Source organism: Rhincodon typus, chromosome 3 (assembly GCF_021869965.1).
Source record: "Rhincodon typus isolate 14 chromosome 3, sRhiTyp1.1, whole genome shotgun sequence".
Taxonomy (NCBI): domain Eukaryota; kingdom Metazoa; phylum Chordata; class Chondrichthyes; order Orectolobiformes; family Rhincodontidae; genus Rhincodon; species Rhincodon typus.
Window position 1 is genome coordinate 96,397,005 of NC_063334.1, and position 25,065 is coordinate 96,422,069.

At 39.7% G+C, this 25,065-nt stretch overlaps 1 protein-coding gene across 2 annotated transcripts in view; it reads left to right on the forward strand.

Moving 5' to 3' along the window:
• The window catches only part of arhgef28a (Rho guanine nucleotide exchange factor (GEF) 28a), a 380,773-nt gene that overhangs the window by 217,165 nt on the left and 138,543 nt on the right, over positions 1–25,065 (forward strand). For both annotated transcript variants that reach the window (XM_048621117.1, XM_048621120.1), the window contains 7 exons: positions 5,296–5,419; positions 7,661–7,796; positions 12,866–12,933; positions 18,971–19,028; positions 20,699–20,849; positions 21,716–21,837; positions 24,182–24,322. In XM_048621117.1, coding sequence (XP_048477074.1) covers positions 5,296–5,419; positions 7,661–7,796; positions 12,866–12,933; positions 18,971–19,028; positions 20,699–20,849; positions 21,716–21,837; positions 24,182–24,322 — 800 coding nt within the window. The remainder of the gene's footprint in view (positions 1–5,295; positions 5,420–7,660; positions 7,797–12,865; positions 12,934–18,970; positions 19,029–20,698; positions 20,850–21,715; positions 21,838–24,181; positions 24,323–25,065) is intronic.

Sequence of the window (25,065 nt, forward strand, 5' to 3'; positions counted from 1 at the left end):
AGTCAGTGGGAGAGAATTCCACCCATCATTCTTGAACTAATTGATGTGATGTCACTGGGCAGTTTATTTGCTCTTTTAACAATATGGATATTTCTGTCTTGTCATTGCCTGGAGAAGCTCATACTGGAATGTAAATGCTTGATACCCAACTCCAAATTTTGAGAATTGGAAACTTGCCAGAGTAATTTTATATTTAAAACATTTTTTACATAAAATCTCAACTTGTAATTATCTATTTAAAACAAAACTTCAGAAAGCAATTATTTAAATAATTTCATGTAATTTTTGAAAGATAATATGTTGTGTCTTTTTCTGACACAAATACAAACTGATACACCATCGTCCAAAAATAGGCATGTTAGAGTTATCATTGGCTTCATGGAAACAGCTTCATCATAGGCCTGACCATAATAATCAAATTGTTACTAGTGAAATATTTATACAACAGATATTGTGCAAAAAAAAAAATTGAACGTAAGAATATTGAAAGCTCACTTGATTCCCATGAAAGATGATGCCCATCTCAACTTTTTGCTTGCAAATATGAAAATTATTAACACTAGGCAGCACAAAGGCCTTTAGTTAAAAGTGAATGGTTATTCTCTGCATAATGGCTGACTCAAGTGATAGGAAGTGATAAGCTAACAGAAGTATTTAAGTGATTTATTGATATCGTGTGTTATACACAAGATACACAGTGACACTTGCGGACAGACTACTTCACTCACTTATGTAGTCCTCTGTATCTTAGCACACTGAATATGGAATTCCCCAAGCCCCTGCTTTTATTTTACTAATGAAGGGGTGGGAATTGTAGTGAAAGCTTTAACTTTCCAGGTGAGCAAATGTTGACCTGTACACACACAGTGCTGGCAATAGGACCCAGAGTTCTTTAACAACTGGCTAATTTAATAAGGTCACCCTCATAAACCTGAGCATGTGATCAGCTCCACAGTGTGATCTTTTGAGACAAAATGGCTCCAGTTATGCTGTGGAGCAGCAGAGTGGTGACAGCGCCTTTAGTAAATGCCCTGGTGCATGTTTGCCCTCTCATTCTTTATTAATCATAATAATGTATCTATTTTATAAGAACTTTAAATAATATAAATTCACAATGTGATTTATCCTGCCTACCACTTATTGTAACAAACAGAAAAAAAAATCTTGTGTGGGATTTGTCACTGATATGTATTTGTCTTCACTTGACAAGTCAATGTTACTGAATTGACTGTTGATAAGTTGCGAAAAATTCAAGACTGCTCTTCCCTTAACTTTTGTATTCCCATATATGGCAGCAGCTTTGCATTCTGAACTTTGCAGGATTTCCAAAAGGACTTGTTCTAAACAACTCCTTTGAACACATCACCTTCTCTTTGCTAAAAGTCTGTTCTTCATTCAGGAGATTCCATTTATATACTCATTTGCTCCTAAATCTCCTCTAATTTTCCACGTGATCCTTTATCAGATAATTCTCCTTTACTTGTACTGCTACTCACCGTTTTGGGGCTTCTGCCACAAAGAGCCACATTTTCACGACCAAGGCAGGAAATTCTTTGACATTGCAGACCCCCATTGGTTTAAAAGGCACTATGATACCCAAGTTGGGCTCTGGGGAGGTGATAAGTTAGTCTGGCCCAGTTCATGACCAGTCCATAGTGACACAACCATCCTGCCCGTGACAATTCATGTCCCTCAATACCAGCTCATAACCCCATGGCACCTCTATTGCTACTCCCCCATATTCCATTGTGGACAAATCTCAGGTGTTCAGTCATATTCACTTTAGTCTGAGAAAAACTTCAATCATGAAACCTATTTTTAGAGTTTAAAACCAACAGAATGTCCAACCTGTTATGAAAAAAATGTGCTTCTACTTGGTAGCATCAGGGTAGCTAATTCTTAACAAATTCTTTAAGCTGTCAATCAAAACGTAAACTTGGCCTCGCCTGAAATGAGATAAATGCCTTTTTAGGTTTTGATACTAATCTAGGCATTCATAATGACCTCTATGGCAATAACAGCCTTTGGAAAATGTCAACAAAAAATTCTATTGACAGGTAGGAACAAATGGTAATTTTTTAACCTGCACCAGATAGTCTGTGTATCAAAGCAGTCCAGAAGATTTAGAAAGAAACTCTGGCAACTTCAGTCTACTTTCTTTATATCTAAAGGGTCATGAATATGAATAACTTTAGATCGTGGCCCTTATGGAGAATTTACTCACCTTCAAAAGCATATATGCCTAATCAATAAACCCTTGTCTTACTGCAAACTAACGAGTTTAGAACAGTTAAAAAGGGAGTCTGTTACTGCTCAGCACTAATTTCCAATGGCTGTATTGAGTTTGGGCTTTGGCCTGTGAGATTCATTTTTAATGGAGTTGGTGTGACTCTGTAAAAGTACACCCATGTGTCTGTCAATCTCTATAGTGTTTTCTCCTATTTATCCTTTTCCATTGTTTGCAGCAACAAAGTACTAATGTAATAGCAATAAGGACTTGAATGTATGTTACGTGGACCCAGAATTTCGATTGTCTACATGTGCACAGAGTATATCCACACAAACTTTACAAAGAAGTTAATTTTCATAGAGCAGGATAAATGCATGGCTCCACTGAATCAAGATTTGTGCAAATGCAGAGAAATTCAGTAGCATAGTTGACGGCACACAATCCTTCATGTTACATACTAATTAATTTAATCATGTATAATCATCTCACACAAAATGCTTTTTCAATGCATCTTCATGCAGTGTTTCATTATCATTTGTTTTAAAGTTCACTTGATTCCACACTCCCACAGAACAGAAACAAAGTTGTCTATTCTGTGAACAGTTAAGGTTATACTGTGGTGTGTTTACTCTGTTAATCACAAATGCCATCCAAAGTCCATACAGGTATTTATCGATTGTAGTTCTTGTAAAAGTAAATTTTGATTATATTGTTAAATGTAGGCTTGCTGCAATTTACAGTTTCCTCTTTGACGTAATGTATATACCAGTTTCTGGCACTGTCCACCCCTGCCTTAATCTAAAGTCAGACATCAATGTGAGATCAAATTGGATCTTGATTTCAGTTCTGATGTTTGCTCTGCTGTTAATGAAAGTTTGTTTGAACTTAGAAGTAGAATTCCCAAAAGAGGCTATATTTACAAACAAAATAGGCCCCGGGACTAAACATTTAACCATGCAGCACTTTCTTTAATGGTGCTAAAGAGTGTCTTAAGCCTCCAAAATGATGAGCAGGTGGTGCATGCAATTATGGACTAGAAGTGTGCTGTTCTTCACCTTGAACTAAAATAATGCATCCAAGGCCCATGATCGAAAGAGTGACAATGAACACCGTATTTATCTGAGTGCAGCTGCATTCGGGAAAATCAGGTCCATGTGCTATCAAGCAACTGTTCCTTAAAGGGGCAAGGGTACACCTCCTAGCCACAAATTAAAACCACACTAGCTTCTTCTGCCCCTATCATCGCCACTATCCCAATTGGACCTACTTTTATTTTTCCAGCCTACACCACACTCAGTTCTCTTCAGGGACTTACCTTTATGTGCACATTACAGTTATCCATTCTGGCATTTGGATTGTTCCTCACACATCCCTTTTATTTCAGGTCTTAGTACATTTTAGAAATTCTTGAGTCAATCCACTCATAGCTGACTCCTGTTCAGTTTTCTCTGGCTGGATTTTATGCTCTGTGCTGGCAGGTTTGATTCCAGCAGGTGGACTCTTCACTGACTACCTGCCTGCCTCCGAACTGTCATATTTTATGGTTTGTGGGGTAGGGATGGGGGTTGGTGAGAACATCTACTTGTCCTTAGGCCTATTGAGACTCTTAAATTACCAATGAACAGCTTCCCAAATGCCGCCTCCTACCATCATCAATGTTTTCCAATGGGCTGAGATAGAGGTTCAAATGATTCAGGAAACACAGCAGTTTCAGTTGTGTATTCTGGTGTTCGGCAAAGGACGGGCCACTTCGTCATTTACAAGCTTCTTGGGCACCATTGGAGGCATCCCGTTAAAGGTTATTTCCCTACTTTTAATTCTCCCCATTCATCCCCCAGACTCATGACCTCAGCTCTCAACTCCCATCACTCCTTTAATAGACTCCTGACTCCAAACTGACCTGGGCTCCTCAGCATGGTGAAATTGCCTGTAGTCTCAGCTGTAACCACTGCTTGGATTGGTGCTGTGGGGACCACAGAGATGTTAGGTATCAATTGGCCAATAACTCTCTTAGGACTTAATCTCCAGATACAGATGGAAGACACACCTTAAAGCAACTAACACTGCTTTAGGTATTAAATTGATGAGGGGGATCTGATGAGATCATGGGTAGACATCCGCCCTACGATGTTTAGCTGGGAAGAGAGAACCATTATGCCCTGTAAAACCCAGCTCCTTGTGTCCATCAGGCAAGTACAGTCAGAGATTAATCCAAGTGAATGTACAATTAACACAGAAATAAAACCTAATACAAATTTTCAAATGACCCAACAAACCCATTGGGACATTTTCCTCTTTGTACTAATTTTGCTTCTGTTCTTCAAAGGCTAATTTTGAGTGCAAAGTGCTTGCAGTAATTTATGTATCAACAGTCTCCTCGTGGCTTTGCTCGCTAATGTCACTCAACCTAAAATACTGATGACTGGAATAACTGTGTACCACATTATCTTGCTAGTAACTAAATATGAGAGCTATCCTCAGTTACCAATGTATAGTTGTATCAGTTAGGGGTTTGGGATTTATTTGTGAGTAAAGGGTTTGACCCATCTATTCTTATCAAGTTTTCTCCTCCTGTCCTGACTTATTGACTCATTTCTGGAGTTATGATGCTACAGCAACCATATCTGCCTCACTGTTACTAGCCTTTGTTCAGTTGTGAGCTTTAATGGTGACTGTTGGCAAACTCTCTATTCATGGCCATCTTCAAAGCCTAACTCAATCTGTTCTCACCAAGTGTCCACAGCCCCACCTGCACGAGAGGCGTATCATGACATGACTGAACACGTTGGTTAAAAATATCTACCTCCAGCAGTGATTACTGGATAGGGTTCTACTACTAAAAAAATATAAACTCACTTCTCATTGCCATCCTGTCAGAGATCAGGTAACCCAGAAAAATTAGGAAATCAAATCCTGGACCAAGTGTGTCAGCATAGTTCAGCCATTCACTAATTCAGCTCAGATGTCAAAGGTATATATTTTACTTCATGAGAATGAAAACCTAGAGTGAATTTTGAAATTTTAGTTAGTCAAAAGAACTTGGTCTAAATCTATTTTATCTACAGAATTGAAGAGGAAGAGTGGAACAAGTATATTATTCCTTCAAAAGCAGAGACTGAAAAATATAAAGTGAGTCGTACGTTCAGCTTCCTCAAAAACAGAATGACGAGCACCAGGAATAAGGGCAAGGTAGACAGTCTTCTTTTATTATGCAAACACATTTTCTATTAATTACTGCACTTGGAACCAGTTAATATCATAAATCACCAGAAGTCTCTCAATTCTTAGATTACAACATAGTTACTGACTTATGTAAGGTAGTGAACATATGGCTAATAATTTATTGTTGAGAGTGCAGTTAAACTATATACTGTTGTATCACAAATGTATTTTGTTAACTTTTTGAACTTCTTTGAATAACATTACAACCCTTTTAATTAGCCTCAGTATTATAATGATGCAGGGATGGGGGTTGGGTGTAGTTGGAAGCAAAGGTAGAAGGTGGTTTTCCGTGAAATTCCCCTGGCCAATATCCAGATTGGGCACTAATCACCGGGATATCACTCGATGCCTCAGAGGTGATAAGCTGCCCACACAGGCTGACCTGTCAAGCATGCCACATGGCTACAGGCTCTCCTGCCAGGGTTACTGTCTACCGAGTGCAGTTTGAGGCTCTTAACTGTTCCTTAATTGACCACTTCTAGTCTGTGACGTTACTGCTACTGATAATATATTGGGCTGGTAAAGTAGAACCGTTGACTAATGGTGTGGAGGCATAGGTTCGAATCCCACTATGGCAGATAGTAAAATTTAACTTCAATAAAAAGCCTAATAGTAACTATGCAATCACCATTTTTGGCATTAAAACAAAAATCTGGTCAGTATTGTCCTTTAGGGAAGGAAATCTGCCTGCCCAGTGTAACCTACGTGTGACTCCAGACCCATGGCAATGTAGGTGCCTCTTAACTGCCATCTGTGAAACAAGGGTGAGCAATAAAAGCTGGTTTATCAATGAACAAATAAATTAAAAATAAATTAAGGGCCTTCATTTGAGGGACTCAGGAAAGAACTTTGATTCTGGTGGATGTGGAAAGGTGGTGGCTTTTGAGTACACTTTGAGTCCACTTAAATAAATGCCCTTCCTGCCTCTTAGATCACCACCTCCAGGAGCAGAAAATACTACCCAGTTTCTCTCTATTTATTTTACCTGAGTAATTTGTTTTTGATAACATGAGACTTCCACACTCACAGAAACATAGAAAATAGAAGCAGGAGTAGACCATTCAGCCGATCAGGCCCACTCCATCATTCAACGTGATCGTGGCTGATCCTCTATCTCGACACCATACTCCCAATCACTCCCCATACCCCTCGACACCTTTAGCTTCCAGAAATCTATTTCTTTCTTCAGTATGCTCAGTGATTTCACCTCTGCAACATTCTGTGGTAGAGAATTCCACAGGTTCACCACCCTCTGAGTGAAGAAATTTCTCTTCGTCTCAATCTGAAGTGGTCTATTGCATATCCTGGGAAGATTCACTGAAAAGCCACCAAGCACACCTGTTCTTCCATCGTATATATTCTATTTATATTGCTATTCCTGAGATTTCAGGACACAAACCTTTTGAATTTTTTGTGATTAGTCCCTTCAGTGAGATTGACTGGACTTGCAATATAATGTTTTGTTCTATTACGCTTTTGTGTCTTTGTTGCTCTGATTTTTAGTTATTTACAGTCATAAGAAAACTAAATTAATCGAGACCACTGACTTAGGGTTTGATATTCTATACTGGATTAGTCATTAAAACACAAACTGCACCACAGTCCATTGATATGGGATTGAATGCCACCAGATGGCAGGATTAAACACCAGCCTTGCAGTCAAATTATTCATTTGAATCTGGTTGTTAATTGTATTTTCAGTGCAAAAGACAACATTTCTTTAGTCTGAAAAAGGAAGAAAAGTATCAATATTTTAATTTAAACCCTGGTGTTTGATTATTGGTGTCCAAACTAATGCCGTCAGCTCAAGCAAGTAATCACTTCCTTCTCCTCTCATGACCATGGACTGATCATCGCCAGGATTGCCCTTTTGCAAATAATTTTGTCAGCTTGCCTACTGTTTCGCCAAAGCTGACTGAGTTAAGTGCATGAAAAATAAATCTGGGAACTTGATGTTTTACAGGCTTATAATTGGGAGGGAGAGAGGTGAAGTGTGATGGTAAGGATAAGAATATTGAAATGATTAACTCACTTATTAGGAACAATGACCATAAATGGAAGAACATTTCAGATTGCAAATTTATAAATGCTGTAAAAGTTACTACAGGTACTTAGCAAATAAAAAAACTTGAAATCTTCATAAAACTGTCTTCAGCATGCTAGAGGACAGCATGATGTTTCACTTCCCAACATGTTTTACTTTAACAGGGGAAGCATAAAGATGCCAAGGAAAAGGAGAAATGGAGCAATGGCCACCACTTCATTGCAGGAATTATTTCAGGGACACTACAGTGCATGGTTTGTGACAAGCTTGTTGGTGGAAAGGATGTTCTACAGTGCTTCAGTGAGTAGCGATGTTTCAGTTTATAGAGTCATAGAGTCCTACAGCACGGTGACAGGCCCTTTAGCCCAATCTGGTCTGTGCTGACCAAAATGTCCATCCATGCTAAGCCCATTTCCCTGCACTTGGCCTATACCCTTCTAAACTTTTCCTATCCATGTATTTGTCCAAATGCCTTTTAAATGTTGTTAATGTAACTGCCTCAACCAATTCCACTGGCAGCTCATTCCATATGCATACCACCCTCTGTGTAAAAAAGTTACCCTGTAGGTTCCCATGTATTCTTTCCCCTCTTACCTTAAACTGATGCCCTCCAGTCCTCGATTCCCCAACCCTGGGAGAAAGACTGAGTGCATTTACCCTATCCATGCCTCTCATTATCTTATGCACTTCTTAAGATCCCCCTCAGTCTCCTATGGTCTAAAGAAAAAAGTCCAGCTTGTCCAACCTCTCCCTATAACTTAGTCCCCTGAGTCCTGGCAACATTCTTGTAAATTTCTTGTGTGCTGTTTCCAGTTTAATAACATCCTTCCAAAGCAAGGTGACCAAAACTGAACACAATACTCCAAGTGCGGCCTCAACAACATCATGTACAACTGCATCATAACTTCCCAACTTCTATACACAGTATCCTGACTGATGAAGGCCAGTGTGCCAAAAGCCTTCATCACTGCCCTGTCTACCTGTGACTCCACTTTCAGAGAACCGTGCACCTGAACTCTAATGTCCCTCTGTTCCACTACACTCCTTAAAACTACCATTCACCATGAAACTCCTACCTAGATTTGACTTTCCAAAATGCAACACCTCACACTTATCTATATTAAACTCCATTTGCCATTTCTCGGCCCACTTCCCCAACTGATCAAGATCCTGCTGCAATTTCTGATAACCTTCCTCACTGTCCACAATACCACCTATTTTAGTATTACCTGCAAACTTACTAATCATGCCTTGTATGTTTCCGTTCCAAATCATTGATAAAGATAACAAACAGCAATGGGCCCAGTATCGACCTGAGGCACCCCACTCGTCACCGGCCTCCAGTCAGACACGCACCCTTCCGTATTACCTCCTGCTTCCTACCATCAAGTCAATTGTAAATCCAATTTGCCAGCTCTCCCTGGATTCCATGTGATCTAACCTTCCACAGCAGCCTACCATGTAAAACCTTATCAAAGGCCTTACTGCCCTGCTGTCATTAATCTTCCTGGTCACTTCATTAAAGAATCCTAACAAATTTGTGAGGCATGATCTCCCACGCACAAAGCCATGCTGACTGCTCTTAATCAAACTCTGTCTTTCCAAATGCATGTATATCTTATATCTCAGAATCTTCTCAAGTAACTTACCTACCACAGATGTTAGGCTTACTGGTCTATAATTCCCAGGTTTTTCTTTGCAGCCCTTCTTGAATAAGAACACAACATTCGCTGCCCTCCAGTCTTCCAGGACCTCACCCATGGCTAATGATGATGTAAATATATCTGCCAGGGCCCCAGCAATTTCTTACCTACCTCTTGCAGGGTTCTTGGATATATCTGGTCAGGAGCAGGAGATTTATCCACCTTCATACATTCTAATGCTTCCAACATCTCCTGTACCGTGATGTGGACCGTGACAGACTGTGGGTGTGGTTGGTAAATCCAGCCCTGTGAACTGACGTTTCTGATGCAGCATGTAACAGAAGTTCAGTGCTGAATTTGGGCACGTGGTTTCTATGGCTGTATTGACTCTAGTGTCTGAATTCCAAATAGGTGCACTCACCAGACTAATCTCTGTACAGAGCTGAATAATAAAAAAAGTTACCTTACGGCAGTTATTCCGGAGGAGATCTTGTGGTGCAGTGGGCAGTGTCCCTGCCTTTGAGGCTGAAATTCCAGATTCAAGTATCACTCCTGAACTTGATGGTTAAGAAAGCTGTGTTTATCATGTGGCCAAACAGGTTGAGCATCAACTGGTAAATCCTTCCAATTTACACCAATAACAGGCAATAAATGAGAGAGCAATTCCTCACTTGTCATGTGATTGAAAGAATTTGGAGCCTCCTCCAACAGTGCCTATTTCAAGGCACCAACATGCGTGTAAACTCTTGGGTGGATGGGAGCAAGGGTAGAGGGGGTGGTGGTGGATCGGGGGTAGGGGTGTCTGATTTGGCCCAGTTGGCTGGACAACCAATGTCGATCAAATGGGTGCCAAAAGCATCCGGTTTGAACCTCATTCCAGCTAGGGTAGTTTCAGGCATTTTTTTTGCCTTGCGTCTGGTGGAACTGAGATGATGTTGTTCAGAGATAGTAGGAACTGCCGATGCTGGAGAATCTGAGACAACAAGATGTAGAGCTGGATGAACACAGCAGGCCAAGCAGCATCAGAGGAGCAGGAAAACTGACATTTCGGGTCTAGACCTGCCTTCAGCCAAGCACCAAAACGGACCAAGAACTGTTAAAGGTCTAAGTGTCAATAGTTCTTTTTGTCACTAAGTAGAGTCATAGAACCATAAGAGGTGTACAGTACAGAAACAGACCACTCAGTCCATGCTGTCCAGATATCCTAAATAAGTCTAGTCCCATTTGCCAGCATTTGGCCCATATCCATCTAAACCCTTTCTATTCATATGCTCTTCAGATGCCTTTTAAATGTTGTAATTGTACCTGCCTCGACCACTTTCTCTGGCAGCTCATTCCGTACACGCACCACCCCCTGCATGAAAAAGTTGCCCCTTAGGCCCCTTTTTAAATCATTCCCCTCTCACCTTAAACCTATGACCTCTAGTTTTGGACTCCCCTACCCTGGGGAAATGAAATTGTGTATTTACTCTATCCATGCCCGTCATGATTTTTATAAACCTCTATAAGATCACCCCTAAGCCTCTGATGCTCCAGGGAAAATAGCCACAGCCTATTCAGCCTCTCCCTATAGCTTAAACCCTCCAACTCTGGCAACATCCTTGTAAATCTTTTCTGAACCCTTTCAAGTTTCACAACATCCTTCCTGTAGCAGGGTGACCAGACTTGTGTGCAGTATTCCAGAAGTGGTCTAGCCACTGTTCTGTACAGCTGCAACATGACCTCTGTACTTTTTCTTCAAATTCCACCTTTTGAAGCAATGACAAAACTTATTATTTGGTTGCTATCTCTTTCTCTGTTCTCATGCCAGAATAGCTACCTTCCTAGATACAAAGGTCAAGAAAACAGTTAGAGATTAGTCTTCTACCATTTAGGGATTAGTCTTGCTGGGTATCCATTCATTTTAAATTGGTATTTTAAGACAGTTACTTCGAGGATAGTGGAGAACATATTCGACTTGTTCTTGAACTAAACAGAGGGCTGTCAGAGTCGTGTTAATAAGACAATGTGGGGACAACTTTGCACTCATGGTCATGATGTGAGTGCTTGCCCAATACTTCAACGGTGAGCTCCCCAGAAAACGAGTTACTGAAGTCTAATCCAAAACCTCTACCAACCAGTTAATTAAAGCTTTTGCATGCTGATTTCCATTAGCAGTCAGAGTTATTGACCTCAGGGCCTGAAATGCAGCTGTGAAGCAGTCTGCACTTTCAGTTTACTTTCCTGCCCATTCCATTGATACTAGGCTTTTCTAGTTGCAGCCCTCCTTCGAAACTACCCCAGGCCATGCAAATAAAACATTGAATGTATTGCTCCTGTCTAGGGAATGACCAGAAGAACAGATGAATATCTGATGTAATACTCTTTAGGCAAAGTTGGTGTAGACAATTTTAAAAGTAAAACAGTATTCCCTGAATAAATCACAGTTCTGTCATCAACTAACAGAAAACCCAGGTTAATATTTAGGTTGTATATCTTACAGCAGAATTGGTTTGAAAGAAAGAACTGTATCTAATGGTTGGCTAGGCAATGCACGCATGTGACATCTATCATAGTAGCTGGGGAATTTAAATTCTGTTAATCAGATAAATCTGGTATTTAAAATTAAAAGCTTGTCTCAGTAAAGATGATCGTAACAAGCTTTTCTGTTCAACTAATGTCCTTTAGAAAGAGAAATCTGCCACCCTTACATAAAGTAATCAATTCATTACCCTGGAAATATATCAATGAAATAACCCCTACCAACCTCTGAAATGGCCTAGCAAGTTATTCAGCTAACAGGAATTAGGGATCATAAGACATGTGAGCAAAAGCCGGCCATTCGACCTACCAAGTCTGATCTGGCATTCACTGAGATTCTGGCTGATCCTCAACTCCGCTTTCCTCCCTTATCCCCATAATCCTTGATTCCCTTAATGATCAGAAATGTGCCTATCTCAGCCTTGAAAATACTTAATTTCCCAGCCTTGACAATCCTTAGAGTCTTTAAATGCGCAATTCCTTATTCTGAGCTTATTCTTTCTGGTCCTAGACTCTTCCCCAGAGGAAACAACCTCTCCACATCTACACTGTCAAGCCCCCTAAGAATCTTGTATGTTTCAATAAAGTCTCCTCTCATTCTCCTAAACGCCAAGGATTTAGCTCAGTAGCTGAACAGTTAGTTTGTGATGCAGAATGATGCCAACAGTGTGGGTTCAATTCTGAGAGTTACCATGAAGGACTCTCCTTCTCAACCTGTCCCTTCGCCTGAGGTGTGGTGACCCTTAGGTTAAACCGCCATAAGCCATCTCTCTATCTCTCCCTCTCTCTCGCTCTAATGATAGAGCAGTCCTATGGTGTGGTAGGGCTATGACAACAACTTCTTTTGTACTGCGAAACCATCGACTCTTGGCTTATTGAGTAATGTTATGTGCAGTATCTTACTGAATGTCTATTGGAAATCCAAATATATTATATATACTTGTATTATCTTGCTTGTTATTTCTTCAATGAACCAAAATAAATTTGTCAGGCATGACTTCCCCTTCACGGAAACATGCCGACTCTACTTGGATTGGTAGTATATGTTGGCCTTACAAGTGACGTCCAAATGAGGTGAATGAATTTTGAATAATCTGACACTGTCAGATAGCTCCTAATTTATCTAATGTCTTTCTTTTACAGGTTCCTAGCACTTAAAATTTTATTTTTACCTTTTGCTGAAGATTTTTTCTATTTTTTTTTCAGATTGTACCATGAGTATTCATAAAAGTTGCAGAGATTCTGTTCCTATGTGTATCAAGGCCAAGTATCCAGTAAGTATAGCTCCCCTGGAGTAGAAATAAAATAATTTGGGTCCCTGAAAATATAATTTTTGATCATTTATTTTCAGACTGTGGCAACTATTGTTGTAACTACTTTTTATTGCCCATGACTAATATCCTTGAATTGCTGCTAGTGAACACAGTTTGTTAATTTTCTTCCTGCCTGCATGGGCCTCCAAGAACCATGCACAGTAGCACCTTCTGGAATTGGAAGTCAGCGCTGTGATCAGCCAATACTAATCGCTGTGTGTGGAACGTTGGGACGGGACACTATATCTGAGTGTTGCAGTGCATGAATCAATGAAAGCTGGTATGCAGGCACAGCGAGTAATTTCGAAAGTTAATAGAATGTTATCATTTATCACAAGGGGAATTGAAATCAAAAATAGGGAGGTTACGCTTTAGTTATATAGGGAACTACTGCAACCGCACCCAGAGCATTGTGATTTTTATTCATTCACAGGATGATGTCATCACTGGCTGGGCCAGCATTTATTGCCCATCCCTAATTGCCCAGAGGGCAGTTAAGAGTCAACCACATTGCTGCCCTAATTCCACGAGAATGAGCAGGAAGTGTTCATTATCAGTCAAAGAGAGCAGTGCTCTTACCTCACATGAGTAACACTATTTATATCAGGGATCTGCTGGGCACAAAGCTGGAGAACAAGGATTGTGATTGTTTGTTTAGTTTTGGTTACCTTATTTATGGGAGATTGTAAATAGTTTGCAAGCAGTCCACAGAAGGTTTACCAGATTAATACCTAGTATGAGTAAGCTGGCTTATGAGGAAACATTACACAGGCTAGGCATTTAGAAGAGTTTAGAAGAGTTTAGAAGAGTAAGAAGTGACTTGAATGAAACAAATTACATCCTGAAGGGTCTTGACATGGTAGATTTGGAGAGAATGCTATGTCGTATAGGAGATTCTAGAAATAGGAGTCACTGTTTTAAAATTAAAGGATCGGTGAGTGTCTTTGGAATATTCCTTCTAAAAAGGCAATGGAAGCAGAGTCTTTGAATATTTTTTTTAAGACAAATGTGGAAGGTTGACTCTATCCAGGACACAGTGGCCCACTTGATTGATGCCACATCCACAAATACTCACTCCTTCCAACTAAATGGATGAAAGGTTTTCAGGAGTAAGTGGGGAATGTAGATTTGTGGTTATTGTTACATTAAATACACTCCTCCTCTGCTGGCCTGTTATAGTTTTAATTTTTTAAAGATTCTTTTGTGTTGAGGGCATCGCTGACAAGTTAGTAACTGTTGTTCATCTCTAATTGTCTTTGAACTGAATGGCATTCTAGGCCATTCTAGGCAAAATATCATCATGAGGGTGGGGTGGAAGTTAAGCAGAGGCCTGCAGTATAACAACGCTATCCTGAATGCTCTGTGACACCAAATAATAAAGCCTCTGTCACCGCCAGATGTATGATATGCAGCACCATCTCCTCTGACTTTCTTGAGTTGAAGATTTGTCTGACCCCTGTTGGCCCAACTTTAGTGGCTTTAATTGTTTGAATCTTGCTGCAAAAGAGAGAGTACTGAATTATTTTTATTCACTTACAGGATGTGAGCATTGCTGACTATATCAGCATTTATTGCCCATGCCTAATTGGCTTTGAGATGGTGTTTGGTGGATGACAATTAAGTGGGCTAATTTGCCCTGCACGGTGCCGAACTTTTTCAGTGTGATTGGAACTGCACACTTCCAGAAAAGTGAAAAATATTCCATCATCTACAAGGTAACTGTGATGTGTGTCTTGTGGATGGTGGATAGACATTTGAGAGGAGGAGGTAAATGACCTGATGCAGGATTGCTAGACTCCGATCCGTTCTTTATATTTGTATGGCTGGCGCAGTTCAGATTCAATCCAGGATGTTGTGCCACACAAATGCCAGACAATAACCATCTCCAATTAGGAGCAATGTAACCACAAGCCCCTTGACAGTTAATGACGTTACCATCACTGGAATCCTGGCTGTCAACATCCTGGGGGGTTACCATTGACCAGAAATTCAAATGGGCTTGCCGTTTAAATACAGTGGCTATAAGAGCAGGTCAGATGCTAGGAGTACTGCAGCCAGAAACTTGCCTCTTGACTCCCCACTGCCTGTTTACCATCACAAGATGCAAGTCAGGAGTGTGATGGAACACTCTCTCCACTTGCCTGGTTGAGAGCAGCTCCAACAACACTCAAGAAGCTTGACACCATTTAGGACAAAGCAACCCAATTGATCGGCAGCATGTCCACAAACACTCATTTCCTCCACCACTGACGCTCAGTGGCAGCAGTGTGTACTATCTACAAGATGCACTGCAGAAATTTGCCAAACATCCTTTGACAGCATCCTCCATAACCAGTTCCATCTATAAGGCAAAGGGCAGCAAACACATGGGTAAACCACCACCTTTAAGTTTCCCTCCTAGCCAGTCACCATCCTGACTTGGAAATATATTGCCGTTCCTTCACTGTCGCTGAATCGAAATCTTGAAATTCCCTCCCTAACAGCATTGTGGGTCCATCTACTGTGCAAGAACTGCAGTGGTTCAGAAAGGCAGCTCACTACCACCTTCCCAAGGGAGGGGCAATAAATTCTGGAGCCCAGCCAATGATGCCCACGTCCCACAAAAGAATAAAGAAAAGGGCATACAATGATGGTTATGTCATTGAATGTCAAGGGGAGATGCTTAAATTCTTTCTTATTTGAGATAGTCATTTCCAGGCACTTCTGTGGTGCAAAACTTACTTTCACTCATTCATCTGAACCTGAACGTTGTTCAGATCTTACTGCTAGTGGATGCAAGCTACTTCATTATTCGGAGTCATGAATGGGTATGAACATTATGCAATCATCAGCAAATATTCCCAGTTCTGACCTTGGGTTGGAGGGAAGTCATTGATGAAATAAATGAAGATGGTTGGGAATGGGACATTGTCCTGTGAATGTCCTGAAGAGATGCCCTGGAACTGAGATGACTGACCTCCATCAATCCTAACCCTACCTTCCTTTGTGTCAGGTATGCCTCCAAAGAGTGGAGAGTCTGCTCCCTAATTCACATTGATTTGAGTTTTGTTAGAGCATCTAAATTCCATATTCTGAGGAATACAGCATTGATGTCAAGCTCACTCTCTCCTCACGTCTGGAGATAAGCTGTTTTTTGTTTATTGAGGAACCTGGCTGTAACGAGGCTGGGAGCTGAGTGGCAAGATAGAACTTAAACTGAGTGCCTGCGAACAGGTTATTACCGAGCAAATGTTGTTTAAAGCACTTTCGACAATCCCTTCCATCACTTTTCTCAAGATTTGAGCATAAGCTGATGGAATTGTAGATGGCCAGCTTGGATTTTTTCTGCCTTTTGTGGACAGGACATACCTGGACAATTTTCCAAGTGCTACATAGATGCCAATGATTATATATTAGTGATTACATTGTAGTGTCATGGTTGATAAATACCTGTCATAACTGAGTAGCTGGAGGTATGTTGAGACATCTTAGAGGTGTGTGAGAGGCAGCAGCAGTTGAGGGTACATGAGGGTATCATGGAGTATTTGGCTGTTAGGTATGAATCCTAAGAGATAGTTAGTGCGGATTGGTGACTGATGGTGATGTGGTGGGAACAAGATGTTCTTTGCGGATACATTGACTGAGGTAATTTGACCTCTTCCTGCCCTGCTGCCAGAGTCCCAAGAGTTCACTTACTCCCATTCAATTCAGAGGGAATTATTTCATGGCTTCTTGCCCTCTCAGGGAAACCTGGCATTTGTCGTTTTGTCCAGTTCTTTGACAGACACCCCCATTGCAACAGCTGTAAACCTTGGAGCCCTCTCTTCGCTGGTGCTCCATTTCCCTTCTCTCTGATTGTAGTATTGAGAATCCGCAGCATTTATTCCATGCCAACAGATTTGAGAACAGCTTCTTCCCCGCTGTTATCAGATTTCTGAATGGGCCTCTCATATATTAGAGTTCATCTTCCTCTGCACCTTCTCTATAGCTGTCACACTATATTCTGCATTCTGCTTTATCCTGATGTACTTGTATAAGGTATGATGTGCACGTAAAACAATACTTTTCATTGCATCTTTGTATATGTGACAATAATAAATTAAACCAAATCAAATCATGCAGCTTCTGTTTGAGAGGGACAGTATGTCTTTAAGAACAGCCATCTAGCCAAGGATCATACTGCCCTTGTACAGTGTTAGGCACCCATTGAGCATTCAGCCAACCATCAGTGTGCCTCTCATTGGACTGCACACTGAAATCATTCAAAGGAGGAGCCCTAATGTTTGTGTGCGTGCCTGCCTGCCTGCCTCAACAGGAACAAAGATATGCAAATTGTGAATCATGTTCCCCTGCTTAAACGTGAACAAATTTTAATCCTTATTATTTAATAATAAGTAGCAATCACAACAGTGATTACCTTCTACCCCTCTTCCCCTACAGAATCTTCTGGATTTTGCTTTATATTTACGTACACACAAGCCTAAGAGCATGAGAAGGTCATTTGATCTCTTCAAGCCTGCTCTGCCATTTTATGGCCTAATTTGACTTTTCTGCCTGTGCCTTAAAACCTCTGACCCATTCTTCAAAAGAACTTGATTAAACGTCCTACATCTACTGCTCTTGGGTGCAGAGAATTTCACATACTAATGACACCCTGAGAGAGAAAATATCTCCTCATTTCCACTTTAAATTGGCAACCCACTATGGTTAAACTGTGTCTCCTAGTCTAGTTCAAGTCTATTTCACAGGGGAAACTTTTCTCAGATCACCTTGTCAAGACTCCTTGGGTTTTTGTATTGATTCAATGTGATCACCTCCTTCTGCTAAATTCCTAAGACTGTAATCTTAGGTCCAGACTTTCCTCATACAATAATACCTTCATCCATGGAATTAGTCACGAAGATCTTCTCTGAACTGCTCTTAATGCATTTATCTCCTTTCTTAAATAAGGAGACCGAAACTATACACAATACCCCAGATATATTCTCAACAAGGCCCTGTAGAGCTGCAAGTAAATGTCCTTACCTTTAGGCTGAATTCCCCTGTAATGCATCACATTTATCTTCCTAATCATTTGTTGCACTCGCAAGCCAGCTGAATGGCATACTCTTATGTATTACTTTTATGTATTTGAATGTTTCAAGAAGGCTGCTCAGTATCACCTTCTCGAGGGTAGTTAGGTTTGGCAATAAGTGCTGGTCTGAAAATATGTTAATTATTTTTAACCAACTTATTACAGTTAAGTAATCATGTTTAACCAACTTGTTGAAGCTCTTTGTAGAAGTGACATGTCCTAGGGATAAATGGGATTTGGTGGATGTGCAGAACTTAGAAATCCAGGAGGTATTTGATGCACTGTCAAAGGGTTTTGTTGGACATAAAATAAATAAACCATAAAGTTAGGGATGGGGGTTATAGAGTTAGTGAGTCTTGAATGACTCTTCTTCAGAAGAGTTCTAAAATATTACCTCTGTTTCTATTTCCACAGATGTTGACAGACCTGCTAAGTTTCTCTAGCACTTTCTGTGTTTGTTTCAGATTTCCAGCATCTGTTATTTTAGTATTTTACTTTAATGAGTTATAGCTAAGCATGCAGCGATTGATGGTGATAAATGTTAAGCTAATACAAAATGTGATAACAAAGTGACAAAAGTAGAAGATTTTTGTGGAAATTATTTGGTATGTGATATTTTCAGAAATATTATTTCAGTATAATGTCACATATGTATTGAGTTTTGTCATGAAGATGTTCCACCATTGGTAACTGTGCTTTAAATTGCTTGGGCCATAACCTCTGGAATACCTTCTATACAACACGTTGCCTTGCTACCTTACTTTCCTCATTAAAGACAGTACCTTTCTGACTAAGCTTTTGCTCATCTGACTAATATTTCCTTATACATCTTGGTGTCACACTTTGTTTGGAATGCTCTTACAATGTTCCTTTGTTTTAAAGGTGCTATATAAATATCAGTTGTTGTTAGTCTATTCTTATGAACTTGGTGTTTTTTTTCTGCAGAATCTTCAAGATAAATGTCAAGTAACATCCCGAAGCAAACCAACCCACTGCGTGCACTGTAAGTAAGAACAATTACATCAAAAAAATTTGTAAAACTAGATGTACCCATTTGTCGAATCAGCTGTTTGTTAAAGTCACAAACTTCATCTTCTGATGCATTAGCAGGAATTTACTAAGAAACATGACACTGGATGTTCACCAGCTTCCGCACCTGCCCCACTTTTTACCAGATTTTTCGACATCTATTGGAGGTGTTTGTAGTATTTTCCCACTCCTGATAACTTGTGGTATTTGGTACTGGGCAAGGGCTTGAAGTAATTTGATCCACCCATTGTCTTTGCTTTTGTCTTGAGTCTATTTAGTGATTATTGGTAGATACACCACGATGGACGTACCTATAGAAGAGGTACTGTTCTTAGAAAACAAGAAAGCTTGTTCTATGTTAGAAATTAGTACAATGACATTTGGTCAGATGTAATTATTAGGACTAAAGAGAGTAAATGTTGGGAAACCTAGCAAGGTCTGACAGCATCTGTAGAGAGACAAATAAGGTTAATTTTCTGAGTCCCTTATGACTTTTTCTTCAAAGTTGCTGCCCTGGTAATTACCTTTTATAAATAATGTTAATTCATTTTTAGATAGACCAAAAAAATTGAGTTGTTGTAAGTTTCCTGCCATTTCTGCATCTGAATTTGTACTGCATTATACTTTAAGCCAGATTCTTCCAACTGCCAAGCATTGCTAAATAACATAGAGGTGCCAAAAGGTAGAATAAAATTTTGAAAACAGTTTTAAAAATTAACATTAATGGATGTAACAGAGTTTTTTGAGGCAATTTCTTGCTACTTACACACCAAGAGAACTCACAGAAGAGATGTATCCAACCAAAAAGAAATTTTGGAGATCTTCAAGGCTGGTCCCCACTAATCTGCTGCTATTAGATCTGTCCTCACGCCTGTGTTGCTGCAGGTCAGACAAGTCAACCGATGTAGATACAAACTTTTTGACATGCTTGGCACGTTACATGAGGGTGAGCTCCAATTTTCTGGATGTGTCAATACTTGAACATTGTGGGCTTATTAAGAGGGGGTATTTTGAAAAGTTACAGTTGATGAAGTGGGCTTCAGCCGACAGATTTAGTATAAAAAAGATGTTCAACTGGTTCAGGAGCATTTAATTCCTTGATTTTTTTTTAATGAAAAAGGCCTTATTGTCCTCCTCTGAGGCTACTTAAGGTTGAAGGCCTGGTGTGTTCTTTACACATTTTATATGAAGTAGGAGAATGATCATGAAACATAACTGGATCTGCAGCATTACCAAAGGAGGAAGAAACTGCTGACTTGGTGGGATCGAAGAGCATGCACAGAGCAAAGCTGACAATATTAGATCTTTCTGAGAAGCAATGCATTAGGAGCATTGTTTCAGCAGGAAGATGGCAAGAGAGCTCTTTTCAATAACTGGGAAATGGTGTACAACTATAATCCTGAAGCTCCATAACTCTTCTTATTCCAGTCAAAATTACAGTGGGACTCAACTATTATTTTATCGAATGCTTTCAGGTAGCCACAGGAGATATATCCTACATCAACTGACCTGCAGTCTGTAGATGCATTTACCAAGTCGCTGATGCCATGTTCACCAGGGTGGCTAATCACACTGTCTACTTGATACACTGAACATTAACAAACTCTTCTGTTTAAACTATTAAAATATCTGTTGTTTCAATAGCAAATTCACTCAAGGATGCATCACAGTCTGCATTCCTATCAATGAACTCCACGTCATCTTCTTTGCCTATTGGGCTTTTTGCTGTCAAACGAGAAACTTTGCTGCAACATCAGCCACTGTCAAAAAGTGCTTCTAGTATTAGTATAGAGAGGTAAGCATAATTGTTTTCCTTCTAATATTGTAAACCTCGTCTAACATGACACCATAAGATATAAGAGCAGAAATAGGCTGTTCAGCCCACTGAGTCTGCTCTGACATTTAGTGAGATCATGGCTGATCTGATAATCCTCAACACTACATGCCTGCCTTATCTCTATAACCTTTCATTTTCTTACTTCTTAAAAATGGGTCTATCTCAGCCTTGAATATACTTAATGACTTGGTCTCAACAGCCCTCTACTGTAAAGAATTCCACAGATTCATTATCCTCTAAGAGAATAAATTTCTCCTCATCAAGAGGACAACAACCTTTCCACCATATCTGCTCTGTCAAGTTCCCTAAGAATTCTACATACATATTAATAAGGTCGCCTCTCATTCTTCTAAATTCCAATGAGTACAGGCCTAACCTACTCAACTTCTAATCATAAGACAATTCTTCTGTACCTGGTATAAGTCTAATGAACCTTCTCTGGACTCTTTTTCTCTAAAGGGTTCAAAACTTGGCAATAGTACAATTACTTTCCTCATCCAAATAATTATTTTATATTTTATATGTAATTGTAGTATTAAAGTTGATCCCTGTGGCACTCCAATTGTTACAGGTTGTCATCCTGAAAATGGCCCCTTTTTCCAACTTTCTGTCTTTTGTTAGTAGCCAATCCTCTTTACATGCTAATATATTACCTGCAACACATGGGTTCTTTTCTTATGAAGTAGCCTGATACATGGTACCTTTATCAAATGCTTTCTAAAAATCCAAATATTATTAAATCTACTGCTTCCCCTTTTTCAATCTGCTTGTTGCCTCCTCAATTGTTTTAGTTATTATGTGAAACTTATTTTTTTTTCTTTTAGAAGAATCATGGAGTCAATGGACATGGAGGTAGATAGCTATGTTTCTCGGAACAAATCACAATCAGAGGAATTGCTTCAAACAATGGGCACATCTCCTTCAACAGAATCGCTTGCATTAGAGGGTGAGTGTCTTTCACAGTTGCATATATTCCGAGAAAATAGTGAATAAATTGTGGTGTTACTTGGTTTTAATATAGTTGGTCCAGTATTTTTTTGTATATTTCAGTCAGCTTCTTTCATGTCATCCATGAACAATACTTTAACAACTCAAGACAGACATCATACTTGTGTTCCTTTCAAAGTCTTTTGACATTTCTGAACAGGTTTTGAGTCACTGATCTCTCCGTGGTATCTACACCACACTAATTATCTCTTTTGCAAAGTTGGACCCATCTGTTTTCGCCTCTCCTCAACATTAATAAAAAGTCAGCTTGAATTTTGATATTGCTGCAGTTACGGTCTGTGACCTATTTGGTAAATAAACTTTGGAAATTGATGTTCAATTGTTTCATGTACATGTCACATGTTTACATAAAACAAACCATTGAATAGTTACACTGATCGACAGACTTCACAGACTTCATCTCATAACGCAGATACAAGGTGGAAACAGTCCATGTGGTAATCACGCCAACCCCTTTCAAACGAGTCATAACCCGTTCTGAGGAAGGGTCAACCGACCCAAAACGTTAACTCTGTTTTTTCCTTCACAGATGCTGCCAGCTGGGCTTTTCCAGCAACTTTGTTTTTGAACTCATAACTAGTCTTTGGCTTCATTTCACCACAATCCTTATGCCATGTCTCTGTCTAATCAGTCCCTCACTTCCACCTTTGTCTCCAGTAACATCCTTATATTTTCCACCCTCAACCTACCTTGACCTATTCTAGTATTCTCCTTGGCACAAGCCCATCTTTGATCCCACAAGACAAGTGGTGCAAATTTGAAAATATGCAACTGGTTTAGTCATCCATTACTAAACCTTGCTGGACCATGTCAAGCAATTTTGGGACTTGTAACAATCTACCAAGACTACTTCTTTCAGAATCATCCTGGAATGAAAGGTGATTCCCTTGTTTTACAACAAACAGTCTCCTTAAACCTTTCCTTATGTCCTATCCATTCTCACCACAACTGCATGTTTCTATTATGGTTCAGGCCCTTCATTTAATTGTCTCTACCACCTCTGTCCTTGTCCACAAAGCTAAACTTTTGCTAAGGTTTCTCCAGCATTTTCTCTAGCTTCTGGAGACACTGGAGTTTAGAAAAATGATGGGGGGCCGGGGTCGGGGGTCGGGGGTTGGGGGTGGGGAGGGCGCGATGGTTAGTGGGGGTCGAGGTGGTGGTGGTGATGGTGATGATATCTTATAGAAACCTATAAAATTCTAATAGGACTTGAGGGTAAATGCAGGAAGGGCGTACCTGATGACTGGGGAGTCCAGAACTAGAGGCCACAGTTTAAGGATATGGGGTAAACCATTTAGAACTGAGACCGAGAGAAATTTCTTCATGCAGAGTGTAGTGAGCCAGTGGAATTTCTCTGCCACAGAAAGCGGTTTAGACCAACATAGTGAATGTTTTCAGGAAGGAGTTAGATATGGTTCTTGGGGCTAAAGCGATCAGAGGATGTGGGGTGAAAGCAGGAACAGGCAACTGAGTTGGATGATCAACCATGATCATATTGAATGGTGGAGCAGGCTTGAAGGGCTGAATAGCCTACATCTGCTCCTATTATCTATGTTTCTCTCCTATCTGTCCAATGCCTTTCCAAGTATGTCCTTTCAAATTAAGGTTAACCCGATGAAGTGTATTGACATTAAATATTTTGAGCATACAAAGTTGTGTAATGGTCTAAAGGGGTTAATACTGAGGATTGGCTTAAGTATAGCCTATTATGATGTCATGTAGACTTGGTGGGGGAACAGCCTAGGATCTCAAAGGAATAAAGCCTACCATCCGGGTCTCTCAGTCTCTGTAATACTATATAGCATGTAACACATCATATACATGTAATTAGCTGCTAACGTGCATTAAAATACGTCTTGTTTAAAACTCTCTAGTTCAAGTAGCAAGTGGTCTATGACATCAGATCTAGCTGGTCCTGTAGTCTCTATCCCACGGTGGGCAACAGAGCAGACAGCCTCCTACATTAGCGTGGTCTATGATGAGAACAGCTTATTCTTTACAGATAAATAGGTCCAGAGGAGCTGACGTGCATCATCATCATTAGAAATAGTATTTTAATTTAATAAGTTTTTTGGTATCATTGCAAGAACTCCTCAGTATCCCATTCAAAGGGGTTGATCTTTTTTTATTTGTGTTTTTGGCGTATTTAAAAGAACATGAAAGAGACTGCTGGGACACTCTGATGTTGGTGCGTAGGATTTAGCACATAGTGTGTTCAAGCAGTTAGGATTCAAGTAAAATATTAATTGGAAGTCACTGACTTTAATTTTCAATTTTACCAGATAATGTAGTCCCTTCAATGCGTGGAGACCTTGAGTTTGATGCACAGGAGTTTAAAGCTGAGTCCTGGAGTCTTGCTGTTGATCATGCATTTAGTAGTAAACAACAGAAAGATCTGATACAGAGACAAGATGTTATTTATGGTAAGTTCAATTTTAGTACTGTAGAATTAGTGGCTGCAAGTATAGCAGTCAACATTTCTGAAAGGTTTAATTTTGTTATTTTTAAAAATTTAAATATATGCTAGGAGCTATTGGGTTCTTTCAAATCGTTATAAAATATTAAATAATAGTCCAAAATAGTTTTCCTCATTGCTGATTATAAAAAAATCATAAACTCAGCGCATGAGGCCTAAGAAATGTTTGGGAAAAATTATTTTACCAAGTGAAATTGATCGTTCCATCATTCTAGTTCTTTTACCATAACATCCTGCAATATTTAGCTATGCAAAGGGGCCAAATAGATTATTCAAAATATTTATCAGTCTTTGATAAAAATATTTCTTGATGATTGTTTTAATTTACTGTTTGTTAATTTACACTTCTATCCTCTAAACCTATTTTCCATAAGAGCATAACAGAAACGACAGGAACAGGAGTAGATCATTTGGCCTCTCAATTCTGGTCCACCCTTCAATATTATCATATTATGTTAATGTAATATTATATAATAATATATTATCATCATCTTCTGTCTCACCATAACAATTGATTCACTGACAGATATAAAAGTCTTAATCCTGCTGAAGCATCTGCATCGTTATTGGACAGAACCTTTCAAATTATGAGATAACAAGGTGTGGAGCTGGAGGAACACAGCAGGCCAGGCAGCATCAGAGGAGCAGGAAAGCTGACGTTTCGGGTCTGGACCCTTCTTCTGAAGAAGG